Below are 27,859 nucleotides of genomic sequence, written 5' to 3'. Positions count from 1 at the left end.
AAAAATGTGGTTAATCACAGTTAATTGATGATCATGTGAATGTGACTAATATGCAAAAAACTATAAAATCAGGAGGCAAATATTTGTCACTGTATCTGTCTCTGTTGGTTTTCAGCTGTTCAATTGTGTCCTGACTATTATAATAACCTGCTGAGTTTCACACTTTGTCTTCTCGTCTCCAGAAATTGTTCAGAAGGTGAGGAACGGTCAGAAGCCATACTTTCGGCCAACCACAGACAATAGATACCATTCAGAGGAGCTGACCATCCTGATGGAGGGCTGCTGGGCCGAGGACCCTGCAGAGAGGCCGGACTTCAGCCACATCAAGATCTACATGGCAAAACTCAACAAGTGAGTCCCACCCTATGGCAGTCTGTTCACACCTATTTCACAGCCAGCTCAATTGCAGATACATGCCTTTGCATATTTGAAGCAGCTAAGTATGATCTAGATGTCTACTAACCTTTTTCTTTTAAGCCAAATGTAATGTGGCAGGAGTTAGGACACAAAGGCACAGGGTAGAAAAACTAAACAAGGATCCAAAACCAGGGGGATAAGAAGTATGAGGAACTGAAGAGTGAAGCACAGAGTGCACACAGGAGTGCACACAGGAGTGACTGAGGACGAGACACAGGTAGAAGAAAAAAAACAAAAACAGGTAAAGCCAACAGGACAGAACGGAATAAAAAATAAGGCAAAACAAGACACAGGAAAAGAAGACAAACAAAAAATTAAAATAAAACATGAGAAAAATCGTCTAATTAACAAGTAAAAATCACTAATGTACAAGCAATAAAATACCAAATTTATGAGAAAAGAATGGAGAAAAAAAATACATTTCCAAGAAAAAAGTTAAAAAGAAAAAAAAGGCAAATTTACAGCAAATAAAATGGTTAATTTATGAGGGAAAAATAGCAGAATTACAGCGAGAAGGGCGAATTAACAAGAAAAAACCCCTCGAAATTATGAAGAAAAAATAGTCAAATGTATGCTTCTGTAAGTTTCTGAAAACAAAAACTGTCAAATTTTTGCAAAAAAAAATTTCATAAAGTTTTTGGTCATTGTTTTTCTTGTACATTTTTTTTTATTTTAGTCTAGAAAATTCAAAACTTTTTCTCTGAATTTTAATTAATTTTCTTTTTTCAACAACTCCAGAACTATGACATGCAGAATAACAAAAACACAATAATAATAATTAAAAAACCTATTTCAATCAGACTGTAAAACTGTGGATAAATGTGAATTTAAGTCTTTTTAGCTGTTTTCATTTTCAAGGATATTAATGTCTGACCAGATACAGCATAGAAAACAATGCTTGCAGGGTCAGTTCATCCCCAGTGCAGAAAAACTCAAAAGTCAGATATTTGAGTGAACAAAGCCAAAGCTGTCTGCATTGCTTCATACTACAAGGGGAAAATGAGAAAATATTTTTCAGTAATTGGGAAAACTGACCTTTCACAGCATAATAAAATTACACCGAAACAGTAGGAGCTGGAAGCCCTCTTCACAAATTCAACCTTTTCTACACGTCAGTCCTGTTTATCGGAGTCAGTATAATTGGACAATTGAATGTGACGCTGGTCGTGTCTTCCCTGGCTATCAGCGTCTTCCCTGCCAAGCCCAACAAGTGAGCTTCGTGCTGAGAGTCCCTGCCAGGAGAACTGATAGGTTTAAGAGATTCAAAAAGGCAAACAGGACAAAGAGTCATGTTCTGGAAACAGCTGAGACAATTTCAGATAAAAAGCTGTTTGTAATTCATGACACACTGCACTCGACAGGAAGTGCTTATGTATCAGTGAGAGTGTGTGTTTGTGTAAGAAAGGGGGAGGGAGTGAATCCATGTTTCTAGTATTGTTTTCGATATTCCAATGAATCATTCTCGTGCTTATTTGGGGTCTGAGTTTCATATCGAAGCAGGAAGCGTATGTTTTCTCCTGAGCAGGGCAGCTCTGTGAGATTATATCAAGTGAAGTGACACTAAAGCACATCCCCCAGGGATCAATAAAGTATTCTGATTCTGATTCATCCGATGTCATCAATCCATCACGGCCAGCTTGCACTGAGGTGGTTTCAGCCAAGTGCAATACGTCTAGGATGAAAATCTGCATATTTGACCAAAGAAGCTGCAAAAAAGCAACAATATAAGTGACAAATGAGCCTCGTCTGGATTGTGTGGGAGTGATTTGATCAGATTTGTCTGGCAGTGACTGAACGACCCACTAACTGTTCGTAATCGCTCCCTAATTGCACTGAATTCATCATGAGTTATTTTTTTTAGTATTTGAGTGACTGAGTGTGTCCATTTATTCTCGATATATGAATGAATGAAAAGGAGCCAACACCTGTTGTTGCTTAAAATGAGCACAGAGATAAAAAGGAGAAACATGAGAAAGAAGTAGATTTATGTCAAGGGTAGTGTCGTGGATGAGAGGAGGAGGACCCAAACGCTGGACTCACAGGCAGGTAGGTGAAGGTGGATGTTTATTGCCGAAGGAGTGAGCAAACAGTACAGAGGGAGGAAATGGCTGGCTGACTGAATGAATGAACTAAGGACTGACTGACTGACTGGACATACAGACGACATCAGACATACATCATTAACATCAATGACACGACAGAGAACTGGTGAAACCGAGGAACTTAAATACACAGGTGGATGATGACAATGATTGGAAACAGGTGAGTACAGGGCTGAACATAATCTGACTAATGACACGGGAGACAAGCTGACACGGGAAAAAACAGGAAGTGAGAACATTAATGTGGCGAACCAAACTGAACATGAACAAACTGAAATCACTGGGTCAACGACCCAGGAACCCTGACAATTTATTTTAACTTTGGGAAAGCGGAAGCAAATATTGGGCCCATTCACCTAAATTTAAAAGCCAGCAGATTTAAACATATTTTCTAACAGTTTTGCACCTTATTTGGTGTTTTTTGGAAACCTTTGGGAATTTTAAATGGTGTGAAATGACCCTCTTTGGCATTCAGAACTACCTTAATTCTCTATGGCACAGGTGACTCCAACTCCTCGAGGGCCGGTGTCCTGCAGGTTTTAGATGTGTCCTTGATCCAACACAGCTGATTTAAATGGATAAATTACCTCCTCAACATGTTTGGAAGTTCTTCAGAGGCCTGGTAATGAACTAATCCTTTGATTCAGGTGTGTTGACCCAGGGTGAGATCTAAAACCTGCAGGACACCGGCCCTTGAGGTCTGGAGTTTGACACCCTGCTCTATGGCAATAGATTCAACATCTCCTGTTTCACCACATCCCAAAGGTGCACTGTTGGATTAAGATCTTGTGACTGTGCAAGCCATTAAAGCACAGGAATGAGAAAAGAAAAAAGCACCATTTCTCAGGGCGAAACTGCCTTGTTGAGGTCAGAGGTCAATTGCCATCTGCAACAGTATCTCAAATAACCGCTTGTTGCTACCAAAGTTTGCAGAAGAGCATCTATGAACACAGAATGTAGCAGCAGAAGACCACACTGAGTGTCACTCCTGTCAGCTAAGAACTGGAAAGGGGGCTGGTTGTGGTGTAATTGTTTAAAGATTTTTTTCCTGGCACACTTTGGGTCCTTGCTGTGAGGTGACACCACCAAACACACGGTACTCTAATGAAAATGTGGCTTGTTTAATTACATGAAACCATAAAACACTGTAGATAGAAAACCAATATTTGGGATTTGGGAGTTTTTAAACACACCGTTTACCTTCAAGAATTCACTGAATCAAATGTAAGCTTGTTCACACTGATGAATGATGTAGCCTGCCTTAATTAGTGGACATGAGTGCAGCTAATCAGGGAAAACTAGTCATTCATAATTTCCCCCCGATTTGTTATTCAATTTTTTTTAACTTGGTTATAGTGTTTTCCAACTCTTTCTGTGTGTGGCAAATGGTTAACAGAAACAAGCTTAACACGATATTTCAGTTGAATTATAGAATTAAAAATAAAAAGATATAGGAATGGCTGGTATAAAAAAATAAAGTTACAGATGTTAGTGTCAACTTAGGCCTAACAGGCTGCTGGGCATATTAATATTTCACTAAGTCAAAAAATGTGAACAAAGCAACACTGTGAGGATAATATTTCATACAGTAAGAAAGTGTGCTGTGTTAAAGGAGTAAAAAAATCAGGATTCAGCAGATTAAACACAGCTCCTGCATGACTGCAGAGCTGTCAGGGGGTTGTAATGTTTTGCCTGCCAACTGCACTCGATCTTCCCGTCCTGTAACTTGTGGCATAAAGATCAAAGCACAGGTCATGGTTCATTGCTCTGAGAGGCAGCTCGTTGCTTTCTGCAGCTCATGGTGTGTGGTAGCTAGCGTCGCTCCGTGCAGCAGGAAAGAAACTGATTTACAGGCGAGTGCTGATTTTCACCTGTGGCTACCCCTTTGACAGATGTGTACTTAACATAGACTTTACGGTTATCGTTTTTACTTTCTTTAATTCACTTTGTGATATTGAGTGAAGGTGGGAAGGTTTACTGCTCGATAGGGGGACTGCTGCCCTGTAATCAATAGCCAAAGTAATAATTTTCACAGCCTTTCATTCGCTTTAACAGAGGGCGTCAGTCGCAGCATGCAGTGGGCGTGCAGTTGAATTCTCTTTATGGAAAAGAAAAATCCTTAAGCTCTCCTTTCCTTTGTCTGGGTTTTTCTTCAACATCAGTAACTGCTGGCAGAGGAAAACTTGGAGAAAACACAAAGGTATGGCAGTTAATTTTCCAAAACGGACAAAATTGGGACCTAATTGTCTTACAAGCTCAACAGTTTCACCTCTCTATTTCTTCAGTGGAAATATGTGGAACAGTTCTCGATTAGATATCACTGCAGTCTTGCTCACTTTGCCGAATTTTAAGATAATTTCAAACAGGTTTTTCTATTTCTGGCTTTGTGTGATGTCAGAAAGACGTGGTATCCTTCAAAGGTCCTCCCAGGTACTCTGCAATCACAGAAGCTCCACCTACATGCTGTTAATGAGGGGCATCCAATTAGAAGAAAGTTGATTTAAAGATGACATTAGCTGCACTACTGCCCAGCATAAGATAAATAAGGAGTCGAAGAATAAAAATATAGAGCCATAAATAAGCGTGGATTATGGAATGAGTATGGAATCTGTATGCTCTAAAAACAGCTGTTTAGGGTCTGATTCCACAAACTTCTGTATGGCTGTTGTGTGTTTTTCCTCTCAGTTTGACCTTTCCTCCGTTAGCAGTGTAATTCAGCACAGGATGGGCCCGGTGATGTATAGCTTTCCATTTGAAGTGGCCTGGAGTAGACGGGTCTGTATGACTGATAGCCATAGAAGCACTCAGTGATGCGCTTGACAGCTGAAAGCTAATTCCCTCCTCACGTGTATGACGCCCTTCACCTCTGAGGCTCGTACGCTAATGCACTGTTTGCTGGTTATTTTCATTAGGTAAATGTATGTTGTTGACATGACGTGATGGATGAGCTGGTATATTTAGTCTGTGTGTGTGTTAGGGGGAGAGCCGAAGGGTGTAGTAAAAACAGGGGCGTTCAGCAGTAAATTGTTCGTTTTATCCCACTTTTCACTCTGCTGTTCATTGATTCCCGATACCGTGCACGTCGAGTCTCTCGCTGTTTCCCACCAGGTCTGTGTCTTTTGTTGACACTGCCCACACACACACAAACCCTAATGTAGCCACACATTTTCAGCCAAAATGTTACTTCCTGAAGAATGTTTAGCCTCTTTGCAAACAAAAAAGCACTCAGAGACAATGTGCTAGAGCCAAGATTGTGCAACTATTGACATTTGTTTTAAGAAAAGAAATGCTTGTTGTATTTAATCTCCATGTGCATTTAAAAAACATGGTGATACCAAACATAAGATCCAGGAAGTTCATGAGACAAAAGGAATCCACAAGGAGCATAAGGACCGAAAAGTAAACATACAGAGCACAAACAGACAAACCAGACCTCAGGAATACGGCGGTTCTGACACTGATGCTGGAGCCGATTGCGCCAGATGCTGAATGGCAAGTTTCAAGCCTTGTTTATGGTTATCACATGCACTGAATCTGTCACCATCACAGCTCTCTCACTATTTATACCAGTGCTTAAGGAGGAGTCACTGCAATCTCCTCCTGAATGACAGGAATAGAAGAAGTAAAACAGGAAGCAAAGTGACGTGACATTTACTTCCGCTTTGAACTTTTATGGTTACGACTCGGCTCAAAAGCTGCAACATAAAGTGGAGACGGATACGAGACTTTTAGAAACATTGCTTCCACTTTAAACCACTCGAGAATCTCAGCTTAAAATGACAGCCCAGAGAGCCCAGAGAGAATAAAGGCGAGAAGTGGCATCTCCACCAAGCCAACCTCAGGCACCCCTTTATCCAATCAGGTGTAGGCAATGGTCAGTTAAGGCTCTGTAACACCCAGAAACTGTATTTGCTGAAAGGCTGGCGCTACACTGGAACAGTTCTGCTGCGATTTGTTTTTGCTGTATATTTGAAAAGGTCACAAAGAAAGGGAAACGTTTATATATCAAACATGCCAGACCTCTAAATTATTAAAATTTTAGTTTTTACAACAAGAACAGGATATTTAATCAAAAAATCATATAGAAATAGTTGGGGAGGTCATGTGTAGAAAATCTCAAAGGAGGGAACTCAGAGAGAAGAAGACACAGGCAGTGGATATGGATATTTTGCGGTGGTCTCGAGGGACATTTTGGCCTGGTGTTAGTTTCAGCAGCAGGATCGAGCTGACAAATCTCCAGATCCATGCATCAGGTGTGACTCTTTGACTAGACTGTCTGCTCTTACCACAGCGTCCTTACACTCTCCAGAGACGCACACAGATGGAGCCTGCCTCTCTCTATCTCAGTAAGGCACGTAGTATGTAACTGCTTATCTGCATGAAATGGAAGACAATTCCCCAGCGTCACTGGACAGTCAAAGGAAAGGTGGAGGTCTGAAAAAGGAATTTCAAAAAATGACAAGCAGGAAGCAGACACATCTCTCATCCTTTGTATAAAAGATGCAGGCTAAATGTTTTATCATTACCAGCAAGTTTGTGAGGGAGCACCTGTAGCTGCTGCGCAGAGCTCATCAAGGCTAGACTACCAGATGGCAGATACCTTAATAACTGAGGGCTTTGTTTAAAAAAAAGAAGCTAAGTTACAGCCTTAAATGCATCCATAAAGCTTTGCACAAATGTGAAATTTCAGTTCCAAGAATGTCGATATAACTCTGATATTTAAAAATAAGATCTATTGTTAATAACACAAAATCAGAATCAGAGAAACATTTTAACATTTCAATGCATTTGCATGTGGATGGAGACTCTGTACATCTGTCTTAACTCTTATTGTCAGTTTCATTCATTTACAAAATAGAGCGGTTCGATCCTGAGATGACACAAGTCCCTTTGGGGTTGAATCAGAAAGGGCATCTGGCATAAAAACTCAAATGTGTAGCTACCCGTGCTAACTACTCTGTGTGAATAACGGAGCAGCTGAAAGTCGTGTTCTCCGTAAATTAGAGACAAACACAGTTTACTGATAGTGCTTTTAAAATTTTCAATAGGAGACAAGACATTATTAGATGTCTTGTATTAAACGTTGGACCTATAATATCATTAAAGTGAATTATTGTAATCATGTAGAGAAAATCTGAGATAGTGACAGCCTCAAATTACAGGCTTATTTATACATATACACAAATATAGAATATTTATACACAAGTGGAAACAGCCGGGCCAAAATAAGACACAGGTGTAGACAGTTAAAACAATGAAGTGGGGGAGGAAATAAAGTATAAAGTAGAGGAGATGGTTCTTGTTTTATTTTGGTAGTCAGCTAATGCGGTGACAAAAAACCCTTATCAGCTTTCAAAGAAAACAAGGACAGCATTCAAACACAAATCAAAGGCAAAGGAAGAATAAAACTCATCAGTACCAAAGACAAGCCCATAATAATCCAGCCTCAAAATAAAGAAATCAGGACCCAAACACAGGGAAACTAAGACCAACCCATTACAAACCTATAAAACAAACAAACCCAGTGGTTCTCGGTCAGGAAAAAATAGAGAAAATGAGTTTTCTAATGCTGTAATGATATTCCACCAACTCTGTTTCCGCTAATGATATAAAATAAAAAATAAATGAAAAAAGATTAAAGACAAACATGTGGTGTATGGGGCACAGGCACTTTATGGAGCTTCAGAATTAGTGCATGCCAGAAAAAGTTAAGTGGCCTGTGATGGAGTCCAGGAATGATTGTGAAGACAAAGGCAGGAAGTTAAGGTGCAGGTGATACAAAAAGAAAAGCTTCTACCAAACTAAGAAGGGAGCACTAAAATCAAAACAGGAACTAAAACTTGATAATGTCACAAGAACTCAGGATCTTGGGGTTTCCATGTGATCGAGCGCGACTTGCCAGAAAAGACTACACCATCAAATGTAAATGACTGCAGATGGAAACAGACGTCTTCATACTAAGGTGAAATTTAATTTTGCTCCCTGCTCGTGCCAAACATTTGATATATTCATTTTTTAAAAAAAATTAAAAACCTTGTACCAAACTGAATTGTCCCTTCTCTTCTCAGCTTCCAGCATTACTGTTAGTTTTGGATGAATGGTGGGAAAAATATGGATGTTTGTGATGCGCGCTGCAGTAAACAGTGGTTGGCCTGTGTGATTGCATTCAGTGCATTGATACTCATCAGTCTTTCATGTCTCCCTCTGATGTTTTGTACTTTAAACTTAAACATGTGGGTGTGTGTAGGATCCTTGACCCAGCAGACACGTGGCAGGATGCCAGACATTGATGCTTTTAGCCGCCATGGTGGTGTGGCTGACTCACCTTCTTGCTCCGTCGGAGTAAATGCGTGTACCAGCATGCTTGTGTGTATGTGTGTGTGCGTAAGCATATGAATGTAAAAATCTCAAGAGAAAAAAAGAAAAAAAAAAAACCACACATTATACAATACATGATTTTTATAATTATAAAATAAATGTGAAGGGCCATGATTGCAGCGGTAACAAGGAAATGGAGACCTGCCGTTAAACCTTTAGAAGGGAACAACAGCTGTATGTGTGCTGTATGCTGAAAATAACATATAAAATAATGACTGCTGCAGTGCTTTTATTGTGTCTTACCTGTTTAACAGTGGTGGTCATGTTTGAGGAGGGAGAGCTACTCAAATACTCCAAATAAGACCTCTGAATTATAGTTTTTGTGTTGTTTACATTTAGTGCCATTTAATCTGTGAAGTCTCAGCATAAACAGTGTGAAACTGCTAAACATAGTTCAGTAATTCCTTCAGTAAAACAAGACCCCAGTAATATGTTTATATGCTAGTGCTAAAAATGTTTCTGCCCTCTATTTCTATTAATTTTTACATTATAGGCTTTGATTTTCTTGTATTTTCCACTTGTATTCACTGCACTGTGGTGTAAGCTTAACCTCTGATTGAAAAGTCCAAAAGAAAAAAAACAAAGTCTAGAAAATAGAGCACTAGGGACATGTTCAGGTGGCCAGCCCCTCAGGTCCGACTCCAGGGTGAAGCACTGGTATCTCATCAGATCCAGGCGAGGTTTCTGAATTCCATGCTGCAGTCATTGTAGAGGTCTGGCTCCTCACTTAGGACCAGATTACCTTGGAAACCCTACCAGAAGGAGCTGGCCTGCCATGGAAACCCATGCCATGAAGCTCCTGGCTCACACTTTTTGTGCTGATGTTAATGCCAGAACAGATTTGGATCTCTGCAGTCACTGTTTTAGCAGAGAATTGTTTACTTGTATTTACTCTGCCACCCCAACGGTTATTCCCTTGAGACCTTACCCTAGATTTTACCCCCCTGAGACTTTGTGGTTGAGTTGTTATGGCTGCTAAACACAGTTGATTGTGGGATATCGTCGAAGGAAGAAATTCCAAGAGCTGACTTTTTGCAGAGTTGGCGTGCTATTATAGTACTACACTCAGTGAGCTGTATGAAACAACTAGTTCATTCATACATGTTTGTAAAGACAGACTTCGATGCTAGGAGCTTGATTTGATACAGCTGCAGCAACTAGAGTAAAAACTCATAAATACAAAGATTAAGGAGTGTCCCCCAACACTGTTTTCCATATAGTGTAACTCCTGAGATCAGAGCATGCAAACCCCTCCACCGCATTAAATGTGGATTAATTCTTCAGCAGAAGATCTAGGCTGTAGCTACATTAAACCACACACCCAACAAGGTAATTGCACACGCAATACGCATAATGCACCAGCACAATCATAAACGCCACCAACGACGTCAGCCACTTGCGTAGGTTATGTCACAGGCTCTTCAAAGAGACACCGCAGGTCTAAATCAGGCTGAAGGTTGTGACTCATTGGCAGGGTTGCAAGCGGACAACAACAGCTGAAACTGTCTTCCTCTTCAGTTGCTTCTTCCCTTCTCTGAAGGGCATCAACACAAGAAGGGACCAGCAGTGAAGTGGCAGCCACAGGGCGTAGATTGCCAGTGACAAAAAGCAATGATGGGTGAAAAAAATGCTTGTGATGCAAAGTCCATGTTGACTGAAGTGATTGAAGCAATTACCAGTGAGAGTGATTGGTACTCTTAATTGACAAATGAGGAGGTGGTAAATACATTAGAGGTTTCCCTAGACAACCTCTGGCTGAAATATCCACTACTAACCAGTCATTAGCTACAAAACAAGATGCATGATGAAGGAATTGCTTTGTAAGTAGACTGGGCTTAGGAGACATAGTCATTGAAAGATATCAGATGAGGTGGTTTGGACATCTGACGCCTCATAGGTGAGGTGTTTTGCACATGTCCAGCTGGAAGGAGATGTTGCGGCTCACCCAGGACATCCTCAAGAGATTTTGTCTCTGGGTTATCCTGGGAATACCTCCATGTTCCACTAGAAGAGCTGGAAATGGGGACAGGGGCAAGGGACTGCTTACCCAGAACCAAACGAGCATTGGGAAATAAATGGATGGCCCTATATTAAATGTTATGTTCATGTTATGTGTGTTTGTTTGTGTGCTCAACAGAGAGGGCAGCACCAGTATTCTGAACAACCTGCTGTCCAGGATGGAGCAGTACGCCAACAACCTGGAGAACCTGGTGGAGGAGCGAACACAGGCTTACCTTGAGGAGAAACGGAAAGCTGAAAACCTCCTCTATCAAATTTTACCACAGTAAGAAAGAAGAAAAAAATAACAGCGTTCACTTTTTAGCCTCACAGCCAAAAGCTTAAAACTCCCAGTGAACTCGAACACAGCAAATTGGGTGTCTCAATGACACTTTGTCATTTGTGTTAAATCCCTGTATTAATTAAAGACTCCGAATTCCTCCCAGTGCTGCATTTTATTAACGGATACACATTTCCCCGCGGTGCCATCTCACTGTAGATGAAAGGGAACACAGAGAACTGACAGGCGAACCGCTCATTAAAGTGAGCCGGCAGATCAGACGTGATAGCGAGTTTAGGCATTTGGATAACACCACAGGAACAAATCCCATCTTTCTCACCCACTTATCTGCTTTTTCTTGGCCCCCTCCATCAAAGCCAGACTGTCAGAGAAAGGCCTGAGAGGAAGGACACATTTCATTTCTCACCACACGTATGAATTGAGTAAACTTCTTTTTTTGGCTTTGGTATCATTCGATTAACAGGAAATTAGCGTTAGCAGAATTAGCAAAAATAAACTGACATCTGGTTATAATTGAGCCTCCGGGGCGTTGATGTAATTGTGATTCAAAGAAACATATCTTTGATTATATTTTAATTCAAAAACTTAACATAATTAAAATATATACATCTTGTTTCCTTCCTCCTTTCTGATTCTTGCTTTCTCTTTCTCTCTGTCATTGTTTATGCAGCTCTGTAGCAGAACAGCTGAAAAGAGGGGAGACCGTGCAGGCAGAGGCATTCGACAGCGTCACGATTTACTTCAGCGACATCGTGGGCTTCACATCCATGTCTGCAGAGAGCACGCCGCTACAGGTACACGCCGATCAATGCCTCATCGCAAACCTCAGTTTTGTCTGCTTCTGACAGCATTTAAGTGTTAACTTTTCTGACTTTCAAGCTAATCTTAAAGCTTTTAAGAAATCAGTGGTCGTGATCGCAGTTGCAGTGAATTCTCCCTTCTCTACTCATGCATGAAAAGTGCTCACCGGGTCTCCATCTACAGTGTGTCTCATAGTGCGTGTTCCCACACATAGGCCGCGACTGAAAATAGTACAGTTGTTAGATGGTAGAGTACGTTGACTCAGAGTTGAGTCACGTTATGCCACCACATATCTCCCTCTCACTTTAATACCAAAGTGGTTTCTAGACTTCATCTGGAAGATATGTCTGCTAATGGATAATATCACACTGTCAGGTGAACTGGAATCACCCTGAGAAAAAACCAAAATGTGTTTCTCTTCCAGTGTGCTGAAGAAAAGGTTATGTTATTTGACAAAGCTAAAAAAGAAAGAATAAAAAAGGCCTTGTAGACCTTTTTTCCAAAGCAGACATCTTGACTTTTCACATGGAAAGCAGAGAAAGCACAGATGTTTTAATTGTGGCCGCATCCCCTTTACAGGATCTCATAGATGATGGATTTACCCCTGCTGTGTTAGCGCATCATCCTAGAGACTGGTTGGCAACCTACTGGCAACCACCAGTCACTAGGGAAAAATGATTATTCCCCAACTAGTTGGAAAGTGGTATACCAGTTGGGGAAGATGTATACAGTCCTGAATGGAAAAACATTCTGTGATTGCTTTGGTCAATAGTAGATTGCTAAGCAATAGTAAAGTTGGGCATTTCAACATGAGACTCTATGGGAATTCAATTTTTGGGGGGAGCCAGCCCCAAGTGGCCACTAGAGGAACTCCAGATACACATTCCTTTCCCCTTTGCTTGATACCCAAAGGAAAAACTGTTCCCTGTTACACAATAAATACTCATAACTGCTTACAAACACCTAATTTCTATATAAAGAAAAAATGCATTGCTTAGAAGACAACAAGGGTTAAAGAAGAAGTAGTTTCAGATATTACATCTATATTACTGCTAATGAAAAAATGTACTTCGGAGGTAAAGGAACTTTTTTTCTTTCCCCAGCCCTGGTTAAGCTCTGGAGCCAATCCTGTCAGGTCACACACACACAATGCCAAAATCCCCCTGTCAATCAAACTCTTCACCTCATCTTGACCTGTAATTATAGCGGCTCTGTGTGCACCCAAACAGCCATTTTCAGAATGCTGTAGATTATTCCTGAGGCTCATCATTCACCCAAAGTGCTTTTTTTGGACATGTGATGGATGTCACCTGCACCCAGAGTCAGCCAGTGCGGATTCTGCAGTAAAATGAAGGAGTCAGCTGTCTTGCCTACCACAAGATTTTCTCTATAATGAAGCTATATATGGTATAAATATACTGTATGCAGCTGAAAGGTGTGTGGATTACAGGTATATGTGTCGGGCCACAGAAATCATTAATCTGGTGTTTAAGTGGCAGCTTTTTGCTTTCCTACAGTGTAAATGCCACAGAGAAGCAGTAATTTAAATCATGTAATCAATCAATACTTTATTTATATAGTACATTTAAAGACCAGAGGTACACCAAAGTGCTTCTCAATAGTAAAATATGAAATAGAATCAATTACATATGGATACGATAGTAGAGTACAAACACATTTCCAGACAAAACAAAGCACTAATTAACCCGGGAGTACTATGTTAAAAGAAATATTTCACTCCTAGTGTTGAAAGTTGTAATTATCAGAGCTTTGATCAGCAGCACAGCAAAGAGCAACACTGTGATGAGTGGGTCATTGTTTTGTTTCTGATGCTCCACTAGCACACTCAGTGACATATGTACACATAAATCAAAGGGTGTTTTCAGGTTTTTCCACAATATTTCACACATTGCGCTTGTACTTCCACGACGACAGCAAAGTCGGTATGCAGTCAGATATTAGTATCCTCCTCCTCCGCTGTACCTGTTTGCTGTGGTGTTCCCCAGGGATCTGTGCTAGGCCCTACCCTGTTCTCACTGTATATGCTTCCTTTAAGTGTCATTTTGGAGAAATACCACATTGCCTTTCACTATTATGCTGATGACATCCAGATCTATTTTGAGCTGAATGATGATCTAGCTATGTCCGTGAGTAACTTTCGAGAGTGCATGTGCGAGGTCAAGCAATGGCTTCTGGCAAATTTTCTTATCCTTAACGATAAGAAAACTGAAATTATGATCTTTGGCAGTGACGCTCTTCGTGCCAAACTTCATGATGCTTTTGGTTTTCTCACCAGTTCTTTCCCTGACACTGTTAGGAATCTGGGTGTGCTACTTGACAGCTCATTTAAACTTGACAAACAAGTATCTGCTGTCGTTAGATCTAGTTTCTACCAACTTCGCCTTATTTCCAGGGCCAAACATTACATCCCGCACAATGACTTGGAAAAGCTTATCCATGCCTTTGTTACGTCACGACTAGATTACTGTAATTCACTTTATTATGGTCTCCACTCTACCCTTTTACATAGATTACAGACAGTCCAGAATGCCGCTGCACGCATTCTAACTAAAACTAGGAAGTTTGCTCACATCACTCCCGTCCTTGCTGATCTGCACTGGTTGCCTGTGAAATTTCGTATTCAATTTAAAATTCTGTTGTTTACTTTTAAAATTACTAATAACACAGGGCCAAGTTATCTTAAGGAACTCTTAAATTCATATCTTCCTACGAGGGCCTTAAGATCCTCCTCACAGTCATTGTTGGTTCAGCCCAGATCTCGCTTGAAGTCTAGAGGTGATCGAGCGTTCGCTCTAGCTGCACCTGAGCTGTGGAACAGTCTCCCGATTGGCATCCGGGCGTCTGATTCTATTCAATCTTTTAAATCACGGCTTAAAACATATCTGTTTGAACTTGCTTTTCCTACCAGTTAATTTCTCGCCTTGCTTCTAGTGTGTTGTTCTAATGTTCTAATGTGTCTGGTTGTTTTGCGTTGTCCTGTGCTGTCAATGTTTTCCATCACTGTGTTTGATGGTTCAGCTTTACAGCTTTACTCTGCTATAGCTCTGTGCTATAGTTTATTCTTATTAGTGGTTTTTACCTGTGAACATAATCTCACACTTATATGACTCTGACGTTATAGTCTTAATTATTTTATTATTTTATTGTTGCGTTGCCTATGTCCTCTATCACTGTGTATGATGGTACAGTTCTCTTTGCTACAGCTGTGTGCTATTGACTGTTCCTATTAGTGGTTTTTACCTGTGAACATAATCCCACACCTATATGATTCTGATGTTTTAGTGTAAATCATTTTATTGTTTTATTGTTTCATGTAAAGCACTTTGGCATGCCCCGGGCTTTTAATGTGCTCTATAAATAAAGATTGTTGTTGTTGTTGTTGTATGGTTTCTGTAACACTCAGCTTCACTTTACTACAAGGAAGGTCTTTTTAGATGTTGTAACTTCTGTCTTCTCCACAGCTGGCTAAAGGTCCAACAGCATGAGCAAGAGTAGCCCAGAGACAACTTGTTTGTGACACTGCTCCCTGGTGACAGCAGACAGTGTTGGGATTAAATAATTTGCAGTGCCTGATCAACAGATACGACACATATATGACACATACATAGAATGAGGATCTTGGTTATTTGGGAGGAGCTCAGTGTGGAGCCACTACTCCTTCACATAGAGGACAGTTGAAATGGCGTGAGCATCTGACGAGGGCCCTGAGCCCCTCCTAGGTGAGGGATTTTAGTAAGGCTATACTTGGGTAAAGCTAGGACACAAGCCAGCTGAGAGATTATGCTTTGGGAATGTCTTGGGAACACCTGAAGGATATGGTTGGACAGAAGGAGATTCAGACATCTCTGTTTACTGGCAGTTCGTTGTTATCACTTTTGTGAATGGAGGTTTGTATTAAAAATGAGTCACAACTGCTGGCAAGCGCCATGCTCTGGTGTTGTTGTGCACCGGGTTACAGTTTGTGAGAGGGTCAGTGCAGGAGCTCAGATTCCCAAATGGCAGAGAAAGTGACGTTCTGTAGAAATGTCCTTATTTCCTGGATGCTGGTTTGGCTTACAGGTCCAGGAGGCAGCCATATGCTGCAAAGCTAAATGTGACGCTGACCTGAAGCCGGTCACTGCGTGACTTCCCCCAATCTCTCTCTGTCCCCATTTCATCTCCTCTTCGCTGCACTAATCTCATCTAATAAAGGCAGCAACCCCATCTCCCCCCCCCCAAAAAAAGAATAAAAAATTATTTGTTACTTGTGTTAATATTAGTTCTGCAGTGTTTCTAATCACAGGCTACAGACAGCTTTGCAGACTGTCGTCCACATGTTGTAGCTGTTTGCCTTCACCAGGGGGCAGTATCACAAAAAACCTCTCCTGGCGATTCTTGTTTGTGCTGCTGCTGCTGTTGTTGTTGTTGTTGTTTTCACTGCAGATCATCATCATCATTGTATGGAGGGCCACAAGTGCCAAAGTGAATTAAACTAATACATAATTAAATAATAAATTAAATGTCATGAATTAATTACAATTGGGAATAATAATTACATGTATAAATCACTATAAACTCATTTGTTTTAAAACGTTTAATAAATTTCCAATTTTAATCATTTATTTACACATTTTATTCACTATTTATTGATGTATTTCGTTGATTTATTTTGACACCCCTGGCCCTCCATACATTTGTGCTTCTCAAGGTGCTTTTTTAAAAATCTTTGCGATTTTTTTCTCTTCGTGGTAACTTCCACTGTCGCTCCCTTCTCAGTTCTCTTTAGCTTATCAACCAATTAGCATCTGACCTACACTCATCCAGTGTCGAGCTATGTGCTGCTGATTTTTGGAAACTGCACACAAGCACGTTTTCAAATCTCCCTGTGTAGACCTACACAGTGGACACAAGCGCTGTGACATAAATTCACCATTAGACTGCGGCTACCATGGCCCGGAGCTTTATAAGATGTAATTTTAAAAAAATATTTAAATATAAAATCTGTATAAAATATGTTTTGTTTTTTTTTATAGAGAGCACATCTTCATATTATCAGGTTTTACCATTAGATAGAAAATATAGCTGTAATTTACATGATGTCGGTTATACTAGTCATTTCATTTCATGTGTCTTTGAATGAAGCAACTGCATGAGCTTTCCTTTCATAAAGGGTTTGTTTAATGCATCCTCTGCTAAAGGAGGTAATAAACAAAGCACTGAAGCACCTTTTCTTAATATTTAGAGAATTCAATGAGCTCTTAATCCAGCTGCCACGCAGATGCTTCCTGGCCACTTCCCAAGCAAAACCTAATACTTAGAAAACTCAAGAACTTGACAACAAATAGGTCGGAAATTATATCCTGGTTCATCACAGTTCACTCAGGACCAAATGTCCCTGCTTCAAATGTTTTTTGGGGGTTTTTTTAGGTTCAGAAAACAGCTGTAAAAAAAAAAAAAAGGAATAAAAAACCGAACATCTAATATGAAGCCCAAATAATAATAATGGCCTCTGAATAAACAGCCAGCCGGTGACATTACCGCTACATTTCGACTATTACGAGCCAATTCAATTTCCTAAATTTAAGACAGATTGTGCGTTTGTAATATTCCATCTGTGGATTTGATTTATCGTCTCGTATTTGTGTTTTTCAGTAAGCCTCAAAGCCTGGAAATCGTCCAGGGACAGAAATAATGCGAGCAGCTCTGAGGTTTTTACAGACGCGCTCGTCTCCCAGTCTGTCAGCCTTTCAACAAAAGAAAACAGGGCGCCCAGTGCTGGATTTACAGCGTGCACTTCTACATTTTTCATTAACTCATAATGCTTTGGGTTGAGAAACAGGATATGAGCTAAAAACTTCCACCTCTTATCTTTTCTTGCTGCACTGAAAACACAGAATCATGAAAACTTCTCTCTCTACAGGTTGTCACGCTGCTCAACGATCTGTACACGTGTTTTGATGCAATCATCGACAACTTTGATGTATACAAGGTACGTCGGGATAATCAGTGAGGAGTCTATTATAGTAGCTTTGCATAAGAAGGATGTGTGTAGCCCCTCCCTTCATCCTCTGTCTGAAATAAGCAGTTTTATCTCCCTTTCAGCCAACTTTTATAGGCAAAAATCAAAGCAGATAATGTTAAAAGTAAAAACATCACAGCAGCTCATAGAAATAATTAGTTGACTTATTTACTCGAAGGTTAAAACTGATCTTCTTGTGATTGGTCCCTCAGGTTGAGACCATTGGTGACGCCTACATGGTAGTGTCTGGGCTGCCGGTGCGGAACGGCAAACTCCACGCCAGAGAGATCGCCGGGATGTCGCTGGCCCTGTTAGAGCAGGTCAAAACGTTCAAGATCCGACACAGACCCAACGACCAGCTGAGACTCAGGATAGGCATACACACAGGTGAGTCTTAACTCACAAGTGGAAAATGTAAAACCTGCAGGGTTCCAGTTTTCTTGTTTACTTCACCACAAAAACATGTTTTGGTCCAGTTTTAGTATCAGAAGCTTCAAGGTTTGCATTTGCAGCACGATTTAGTAACATGCAGGTAAACATAAACATATGAAGAGCAAATGAGTGACTACATCTGTAATGAAATGCCATCAACAGTCATCGCAATAGTTTTGCTTTAATTAGATGTGCTTTTCTAAACAGGGACCGTTAGCTAGATGGAACAGGAAGCCTTATCCTCGATATTAAAGTTGGGAGAGCTTCTGTATAGTCAGTATCCAGTCAATATGTGTATATGTGTCTTTCTGGCTGCTGTTACAACCAAATTTCCCCTTGTGGGACAATTAAAGGATTATTCTATTCTATTCTAATATCCAATACTATCAGCAGCAGGGAGGTCACAGAGGTATCAATTATTATTATTTGTTATTTGTGCCAGCATTACTGTTTCTTATATGTTTTTCCTGCAATTTAAGAGTGGGAAGTCAAATTCATTTTACATCAGGGCCATCCGTGAAAATCCAGTAGCTGCACATTTAATCCCTGCGATATCTCAATATAAAGAAGTGCAATATCAACAGCACGTCTCAGTTTTACTATATGATAAGGAAACGCTGCTCTGCTTAATGGAAGAAATGTTACAGCACAACTCTTTGGGCTTAAACTGAAAGAAATAAATGTGTTAAATTAAAGGTTCTCATTGCCCATACTGTCCTTTAATTATAAAGCAGAAAGTTTTTTTAATTAACAAAAAATTTTATTTTATGTATTCATTCAAAATATTTTTATTGAGTATTTGTGGATATAGTTTACAGAGAAAAAAAGAAGAGGGGAAAACACAGAGTGTTTACAATGAATACAAAACAGAACTTCTCATGTTGGAACATTGTTTTCCTCTCTTATTATTTGTATTTATTTAGTTTAAATGAAAACTGTTTATTTGTTTGTCTATTACTTTGGTAATTACTTTGATATTACTTTGGTGTAGTATGGACACCTATGGTTGAGGCCTTCATCAATAGGACAAGCTGTAAAATTTATGAAAATATAGTTAAAAGTCCAAAATGCATGTTCTCCTTCACATTTTCCAAAGATCTCCAGTGGGCCAGATTGGAGTTTTTGCCGGCCTGATTCTGGCCCCGGGCCTTATGTTTGACACATGTGATTTAAGGGTATACCCCAAAGCCCTCCCAGGGAAAATTCTGTAATTTACCTAACCCTGAAACATTATTAGGTGTGCCAAACAAAAGGCCTGGGAGTCAGTACTGGCCCTGCAAGCACTCCATTCTGAATGACAGTGGAAAAATTTGAAAGAAGGCAATAACTTTGGACTTTTAACTGTATTTTCATAAATTCTTCCTACTGATAAAGAGTTGGTTAAGATAAGATAAGATAAGATAGAACTTTATTAATCCCTCGGGTGGGTTCCTCTGGGAAATTCGATTTCCAAAAAAGCACAGCACCGACAGAAGTTACAGAGTTATACACACACACATATATATAAATACAGAGACAATATAAATAAAAACATTGCTATTTATACTACAGGAAGGTAATTATGTAATAAATAACAAAATTGATGACAGAAAAGTTCCTGTTTTTCCACTATCTAATATAGAAACTTTTGTTTTTTTTATAATAGGTAGCTAATACGTAGTTAAACTTCCTTAGGCTGACAGAAAGGGGAGTCTCTTTAGTCCAGCCCACTTAAGATCAAAGTGGGTTGTATGTGACCTATGATATAAAATGACTTCGGTGATATAGGCCATGCAAGTGACCACCACCAGTGCCAGCATTTTGTACTTGTGCTGGTGTGTCTGCACTGCTCGTCACCATTACAAAACACCAGCTGGTGGTCGAGATGATCCATTCTCTCCCAGTCAATTCGACTGGTAGCAGAAGAAAGACATAGGAGGAAAAAAATGGTACTGAACGGGCAATCACAGTCAGTAGACACCAACATGAAACTACAGACTGGCAGATTAAATTTAATGCTACGCTAATAATAAATAATAGTACGATTATAATAAGATTAAATCCATGGATAGGAAGACCAGCAAATAGTTAACGATCACTTTGGAGGTCATCGATGATCAGAGTGATTATCGGAAACCCTAAAAAAATTGCCTTGAAAGGTTAAATAAGTCAACAATACCTGATCAGATCACATATGGGACAACAGAATAACAAAAAGCGGTAGGTACAGTTGCATTGGTCTCTTCCATGCTCACCCGCTTTTTTGAGACTTTTTTCTGTTGCTGTTATTCCATTGATGTGGCTACTTTCCCCACCGTGGCAGAAGATCACAATCTCATTATTAAATGCTCTTTGAGTCTATCGAAAGTTAATTGGCCCCAGATGGGAAGCTCCCTGGTAAAAAGAACGACCGTGACCTTTTTGAACAAATCAAAGATTCAAAAAGCTGAATCAGGCTACCTGAATCCTGCAATTGTGACAGCTTGTTCAGACATTATTGGGAACTAAGCAAGGCACATTTCTCTGTCTCCACACACTCACTCCTCTAAAACTAGATGAGCGAGGCGCTTGTAGAAAGGCTGAATTATTCTAACTGCTTTTCATGCAATAAAATTAGTCAGCCTCATGTGTCTCTTTAAGTCTCCGGGTTCTGATTTCTGAACGCCCCCACTTAAATGCTTTTTAATAACTGTTGAGTGATTCTTCATGTGTATCCTGGCAAAAACATAAAAAATAAATTAATAGTTTTTGGACTATAAAAGAAACATGTGTTATCCAGGGCATGAGATTAGCTAACAGTATCCAGAGCCTTTGTAAATTCCATTCTTCGAATACCCAAACAGATGGAGTTTAAAGGGGGGGATGTTATTCTTTTACTCATTTTCTGTCATATATGCATTGCCAGAGTGGTGGAGGCTCATCTTAAACATGACAATGAAATATGTACAAATAGATTCTGTGAGCTGAACAGCTCTAAATGCTTTGTTTAGAGTATTTTTTCTACTCTTAGCTCCATATGATGTCAATGAAAAAGGACACTGCTAATATGGTCATCTCAGGAACTCTGTGCTCCGAAGTGGCTGATGAAGAAAGTTGGCTTAAAAGGAGAGGAGCTAAAATGTCTTACTTCAGACAGAAGATGAATGTCTAAAATGTCTAAAAAAAACCCTCCAGTCCAAGAGTAGAAATTAGGAGCTGGAAATGAGCACAAGAGCCCCCCTTGTTTTTGTTTTTTTTAATTTGACGTAACTTATAAGAAGCTTCTTGCACAGTATTTAGACTGTGTCAGCTCATAGAGGCACTGTTTATGTTCTAGTTCAGCAGCTGAAACAATCCAACATGCATAGGCTGGCACTCAGTGTCGTCACTGTAATTTAGAGCAGTTTCCTTTCACTCACACCTCTGTCTTCATATTTAACATTTCCCCTGAGGTGTGGTAATGACAGAGCTTCCCAGCTCCTCAGGTATGATGATTGTTTTTCCTTGGTAAAATCTGACTATATTTAGTGTTTGTTTTACAGGCCCAGTGTGTGCCGGCGTGGTGGGGCTGAAAATGCCCAGATACTGTTTGTTTGGAGATACTGTCAACACGGCATCCCGGATGGAGTCGAATGGAGAGGGTGAGTGTCACTGGGTTTTTCCTCTCTGCTGTCTGTTGGATGTAAAGCTGGCGTTACTACGTAAATCTGTGTTTTCAACAGAAGGAGTAACACGCTTCGTACAAATCTTTGCAGTGTTGAAGTTAAAAAGGACTCGTAGCTTATTCTTATTCTTGTATTGCAGCTGCTCTGTATTTAATTAACTTTTCACTTCTTTTAAACACTTTTTGCACTGCTGGTGATAAGGTCCATAAAGAAAAACTCAAACAGAAACAAAGCCGATAACACAAAGTCCAACGGTAAGCAACAAAAGGAGAAAACAAAAACTGGGAAACATGAAAGCATAGAAGACAGAAACTAGAAACAGGAGGCTAACAGGGAGAAAAGGCGACTCTCTGACAAAAAGAAAACCGGAGACAGGACTAATGGCTTCTTTCCCATTTCTCTAATCTGTGCCTCCTTATCTCCTCCGTCCTTCTCCCTGTGACTGTGTAAGTTAATCTCAGTACTCCAGGATGAAGGATGTCTTAAATGGATCACGAGGACAGAGAAGAGAGGAGGAAGACACAGATGCATTTCCTTTTAACTTTAATGTAGAGGTTTGGCAGACAGCTGGAATAAATTAACCATAATGACAACTCATCGTAGATGAGCAAACTTTCTTTACCTGTTTGTTGGTCTGTGAATAAAGCATCAAGCCATATTATTAAAAGTACCCTTGAATTTAAAAAAGATGCCATAAACACATAAAACACAAGATTAGCCACAGGTAAAAACAATGAAGGTGGGGCGGACATTCACAGAGGAGGGAAACAGCAACAGGAAATAAAAGAAAGCTTTTCTTCCAATTAAAATAGGAAATAACAAAAAGACAAAAGTTTTGTCTGTTACTATTACCAAACATGCCCACAGAGACAGGAGAAAGACAAAAGATGAGCAAAAAGAAGACTAGAAGTAACTGAAAACCAAGACGACCAGTGCAAACATGCTACATTATGATAGCAGGAAAAAAATAAGCTACTATTAGATAGAAGAAAAAGAACAGAATAAGAAACACAAAATAAATGCACGAACAGACTGGCCAACATCTAGCTTGATGTGCTTCTTGGCTTTTGGAAATCACACCAGTCTTAACAAGGCAGATAAAGTTGTGTCGGGCGAATCCGCACTGTAGCATGAGGCAAATTTAAAATTGAAATATTTACACAAACACAGGTTTGCTTCTGTTGACATCAGACAGGGGAAAATAGCATAAATTCTTTAAATGAACTGAGCTGCATGAAAACTTTGCTTTGTGTTTGGTCTGAATGCGACATTAGTCTCTTAAGGATGAATTATTGTGATCCAGTTGTTTTTGTCTTTGAATCTTACTGTTGGCTTTCCCTTTAATTTGCCACCCATCTGTACATATAGAAAATCCCAAACTTGGTACTGCATTTGGTTTAGTTGAATATTTGAAAAGCTTTTTTAATGGGAAACTGAAATGAGAACTTTTTTAACCTCCTAGGACCTGGCGTCCACATATGTGGACATCACATTTTGGGACGTCTAGACCAAAATACTTAAGTTTTCTCTACAAGGGCCTGATATGCACTTACGAGGATTATACTGCCACTGTTCTATCAAAATTTTAAATAAATGTCCTCATATGTGGATCTCATTTTTCTCACAAACAAAAATTAGGTAAAAAAAAAAAAAATCTGGTAATTCTTTGTTTTTACATTCTTTAGGTCCCAATCAGCCCAAATAGCAAAGAAAAATAAAAAATGCATGCCATGAAAGAGTTCGGGTCTTATGAGGTTAAGCATACAACTTCAGAATAGGCTGATTTTTTAAAAGTAAAATAGCTTTAATGTTTTCCAAGTTACAGACCTTCCTTGTAGTGGGTTGAAATTTGGCGTCTTTATATTCACTTTATTTTTTTCCACATCTAGCTTATGTTTTTTAATGCTTAAACTGATATAACCGTATATTTCTAAACAAATCTCAATTTGTCAAATTGCAAAATCCACAGGGATCCCACAAGGATCTATCCTGGGCCCGTTGATGTTTAAATTATAAGTAATGAAAAAGTAGTCAGCGCTTCCCACCTCACCCCTTTAGAATAAGCTGATTTTTTTTTTCCTGAGATACAGGACTAACCCCAAACTTGAAAACATGCCTTTTGGGTAAACTGTAAAGGGTCATATCACTATGTGAGACACAGTTATAATCAAACATTTACTTATAACCATCATGCGCATGAATTTCATAATGATTTTGGGCTTGTAATGATTTCTTTGAACTGTTCTTTTTCCAGGGTAGAATGATTGTACAACATCTTTAATTACTTTAGAGAAAATCCAAAATTAAATTGTGCACTGATTTTTTTTATTAATTAAAGATGTATGCTTTAGCTGTAGCTGTAGGCTGGCAAATCAGGAAACAACACTGAGGTTGACATTTTGGACGTGTCCCATTGAACAAACAAGAACCAGACTTCCAGAATTAACAGCAGTAAATAATAGACCCTTTATCACCGCACGCAGGACCTGTTCATCTCTGTCTCTGACTCATTTCTTAATGAGTTTTGATGGAAGCACTCCTGAGGAAAAATCTGATTTGTGAGCTAATTATAAGCCGCGGTGACCTGATGCTGTTTGTGCTGACATTTCTTTTCTTAACTGGCAGTGACAGCAGTACCGTGTTATGAATCTATAACTGGATATTTTGCGAGTGAATCTTCAGATGTATCGATTAACTGCTGAGGTCCTTCCTGTTTTGTGCCTCCTCTGCTAAATAATTGATGGCACTTACAGCTAAGGGCCCTTAGCCAGCGATTAACAGTGCAGCATGCAGCTTCATGGGCAAGAATTGCGTCTCACGTCCCTGCACTGTGTGCATTATTAGAACAAAACAATACAGATTTTCATCACCGTTAGCATTTTGATGCATTGGCTCATCTCCACAGTTTTCCTGTGAGCTGTTATCTTGAGGTTGGAGATGAAAGCAGATATGTGAGCTGTTATTTGTCATTCACGCTGTGTTTGATGTCTCTTCTAGCCTTAAAGATCCACGTGTCCTCGGCCACCAAAGAAGTGCTCGATGAGTTTGGTTACTTTGATCTCCAATTACGAGGAGACGTAGAAATGAAGGTAGGAACCGTCATCTGAATGAAACCAAATGAAACCTTTGCCTTAAAAGTGAGTTCATATGTATTGTGAATGTTAATAAAAATAAAAAAAGAGCAATGCATGATACGTCACTGGTTTATCAGTGACGTATCATGCATTGCTCTTTATTTACAACAAATGATTTTCATTATACATCAGCCTGAGGATTATTGGTTTAATTAACTGATTAATATGTCAGCCTGTAAACTCAAGGCTGTAACTATTAATGAGGATGCTGGGATTGATTTTAACATCCCAAGGAGGAGAGATCAATATCTTTAAATGAGACAAGTTCTTAGGTAACTAAATGAAACACAGCACCACACCAGATGCCACTCCTATATGCTAAGGAAACTGAGGCTGGCATTCACAGAAAATGTAGATTCGAAAATATTGCCTGGTCTGATGAGTCTCGATTTTGCTGCCACATTTAGATAGTTGGGTCAGAATTTGGCAGACATGACATAAAAGCATGGCTCCATCCTGTCTTTTATCAACAGTTCCGGCTGCTGATGGTAGTGTAATGGTGTTTGGGATACTTTCTTGGCACACTTGGGCCCCTTAGTGCCAACTGAGCCTTTTTTAAACACCGCAGCCTGCCTGAGTAATGTTGCTGACCATGTCCTTATATTTATGAACAGAGAGTACCCATCTTATGATGGCTGCTTCTGTCAGGGTAACGTGCCATGCCAAAGCTCATCATTGTGATGTTCAAACTGTTTTTTGAACATCACAATGAGCTCACTGTACTCAAATGGCCTCCACAGTCAACAGATCTCTTCTGCCTTTGGGATAAGTTAGAACAGGTTTTGCATCCTGGATGCAACACTGGCAAAAACTGCAACAACTGCTTGATGGTTGCAGCAGTTGATGGAGAATGGATCAAAATCTCTGAGGAATGTTTCCAGGTCGTTGTTGAATCTATGACATGAAGAATTAAAGCAGCTCTGAGGGCAAAAGTTGTTCCAACCCATTACTAGCTACATGTACCTAATAAAATGTTGTCATGAATCGCTGTGCGGCAGGCAGGAGTTGGACCCAAAATGCAGGCACTCAGGCACGAGGTTTAGACACAACGAACTCAGCTTTATTGCTGGCAGGGGAAAGTCATACTAAACTAAACTGGAAAATGACAAACTAAACTCACAGGGAGATCCACACAGCATGAGGGACGACACGACACTGACTCAGAGAAACACAGGGTTTAAATACAATGGGAAGTAACGAGGGGAATGAGACACAGAAGGAGGGCACAGCTGGGAGAAATCAGGACTGACGAGACAAGGAAGCAAAGCAGGACACATTCACATAAGACCCAGACCTTCAAAGTAAAACAGGAAGTATAACACAGACACGCGAACTTGACACGGTGGAGACAGCAACTAAGAAACACAGACATAAACCATAAAGCTGAGGACTCTAAGAACCAAAATACGCAGACGGAAATACTAAGCTTGGAACACAAGAAACTAGACTCGAGGGAGTAACAAAAGACCAACCATGAGAACATAATTCACAATACAGAGTGACAGAAAACAAGAAACTCAAACATGCAAAGACACAGACGTACACAGAACAGAGGGGACACAGAGAAATATGAAGAGTAAGGGATCAAAACTAGAAACCATAGAATAAATTACAAGAGTACAAGATACAAGAATCACAAAGAACTAAAAACGCTGGGTCAGGAGACCCAGGATCCTGACAAATGTAGATGAACTGGTTACCTCGTATTAAGTCCAACTTGAACACTTGAAGGTAAAAGCAGCAATCAAAAGTGGTTTAATAATTTTGAGAGGTAAATCATTTAGGAGTAAATATCCTTTCACATTTATCTATAGTCAGAATATATTATATAAAGTGTCATATGTGAGCAAAGGGAGACTTAAAAGCTTTATAGTGTCACCTTTAAGCAAAGGTCAGCAGAGGATACCAACCCCTCCACTCTTCATCTCCATTGATGAACTTATTGATTTCTGTGTTTTTCCAGGGCAAAGGCAAAATGAGAACGTACTGGCTTCTTGGGGAGAAGACTGATGTGTATGTTATCTGAGAGGCCTGCTGATAATGTGAGAGCAGCAGTGGTGGAGACGCCAGCAGAAGCTCCAGTGGCCAAGCCACTTCTTTTATTTGTTCTAGAATAAGTCTTTAATGGTGATTTCCCTGCAGAGGAAAGGTGAACGACACCCTACAACAACAACAAAGAGGGAATTCCAGGTATATTTATTACCTGCATACTGAAACTGCAAAAAAAGAGAGATTAAAACTGTAAAGTTGTTTTTGTATGAAGAATTTCTGTCCTGAGAGTGGGTACTTTTCACTGATAAATTCTTATTTTTTGTGCTTTCTATATTAAAATTTGTATAATGTGTTTGAAAGTCAATGATGTATTCCTATTTCCATTGAAGTGTGCAGGCACGGTGCTGCAATCGATGTCACTGCAGGAGGTTCAGCCGTGTTACACAGTGCAAGATAATATGTATATATGTATATCCAAGATACTGTAAAATATTTTGTTCAATAAACTCAGTAAAACACACTTCTTTTTCATTTATGGACCAGGGACTATTTTTACATTATTGGATTTCTTTTGTGGTGTTATTGATATTTGCTTTCACAAAGGGTGTAATGTGAGAAAAGAGCCCTTTATTTCCAGCATTACAAATCTTCCTGACAAACAC

The 27,859-nt window shown here is 39.7% G+C and overlaps 1 protein-coding gene across 1 annotated transcript in view; it reads left to right on the top strand.

Moving 5' to 3' along the window:
• Nucleotides 1-27,717, top strand: part of npr2 (natriuretic peptide receptor 2) — an 89,503-nt gene extending 61,786 nt beyond the window's left edge. Inside the window, exons 15-22 of the mRNA XM_085463187.1 lie at nucleotides 183-351; nucleotides 11,035-11,181; nucleotides 11,867-11,990; nucleotides 17,918-17,986; nucleotides 18,229-18,403; nucleotides 21,949-22,047; nucleotides 25,069-25,160; nucleotides 27,169-27,717. Of these exons, the coding sequence (XP_085319313.1) occupies nucleotides 183-351; nucleotides 11,035-11,181; nucleotides 11,867-11,990; nucleotides 17,918-17,986; nucleotides 18,229-18,403; nucleotides 21,949-22,047; nucleotides 25,069-25,160; nucleotides 27,169-27,231 (938 nt within the window). The 3' untranslated portion in view covers nucleotides 27,232-27,717. The remainder of the gene's footprint in view (nucleotides 1-182; nucleotides 352-11,034; nucleotides 11,182-11,866; nucleotides 11,991-17,917; nucleotides 17,987-18,228; nucleotides 18,404-21,948; nucleotides 22,048-25,068; nucleotides 25,161-27,168) is intronic.
• Nucleotides 27,718-27,859: the final 142 nt, after the last annotated feature.

Source organism: Copadichromis virginalis, linkage group LG7 (assembly GCF_057382275.1).
Source record: "Copadichromis virginalis isolate Kocher_CV1m ecotype Utaka linkage group LG7, C_Virginalis_male_GT1.1, whole genome shotgun sequence".
In the NCBI taxonomy this organism is placed as follows: Eukaryota; Metazoa; Chordata; class Actinopteri; order Cichliformes; family Cichlidae; genus Copadichromis; species Copadichromis virginalis.
The sequence above is the reverse complement of the archived record's forward strand: the minus strand, read 5'-3'. Positions and strand labels throughout refer to the sequence as shown.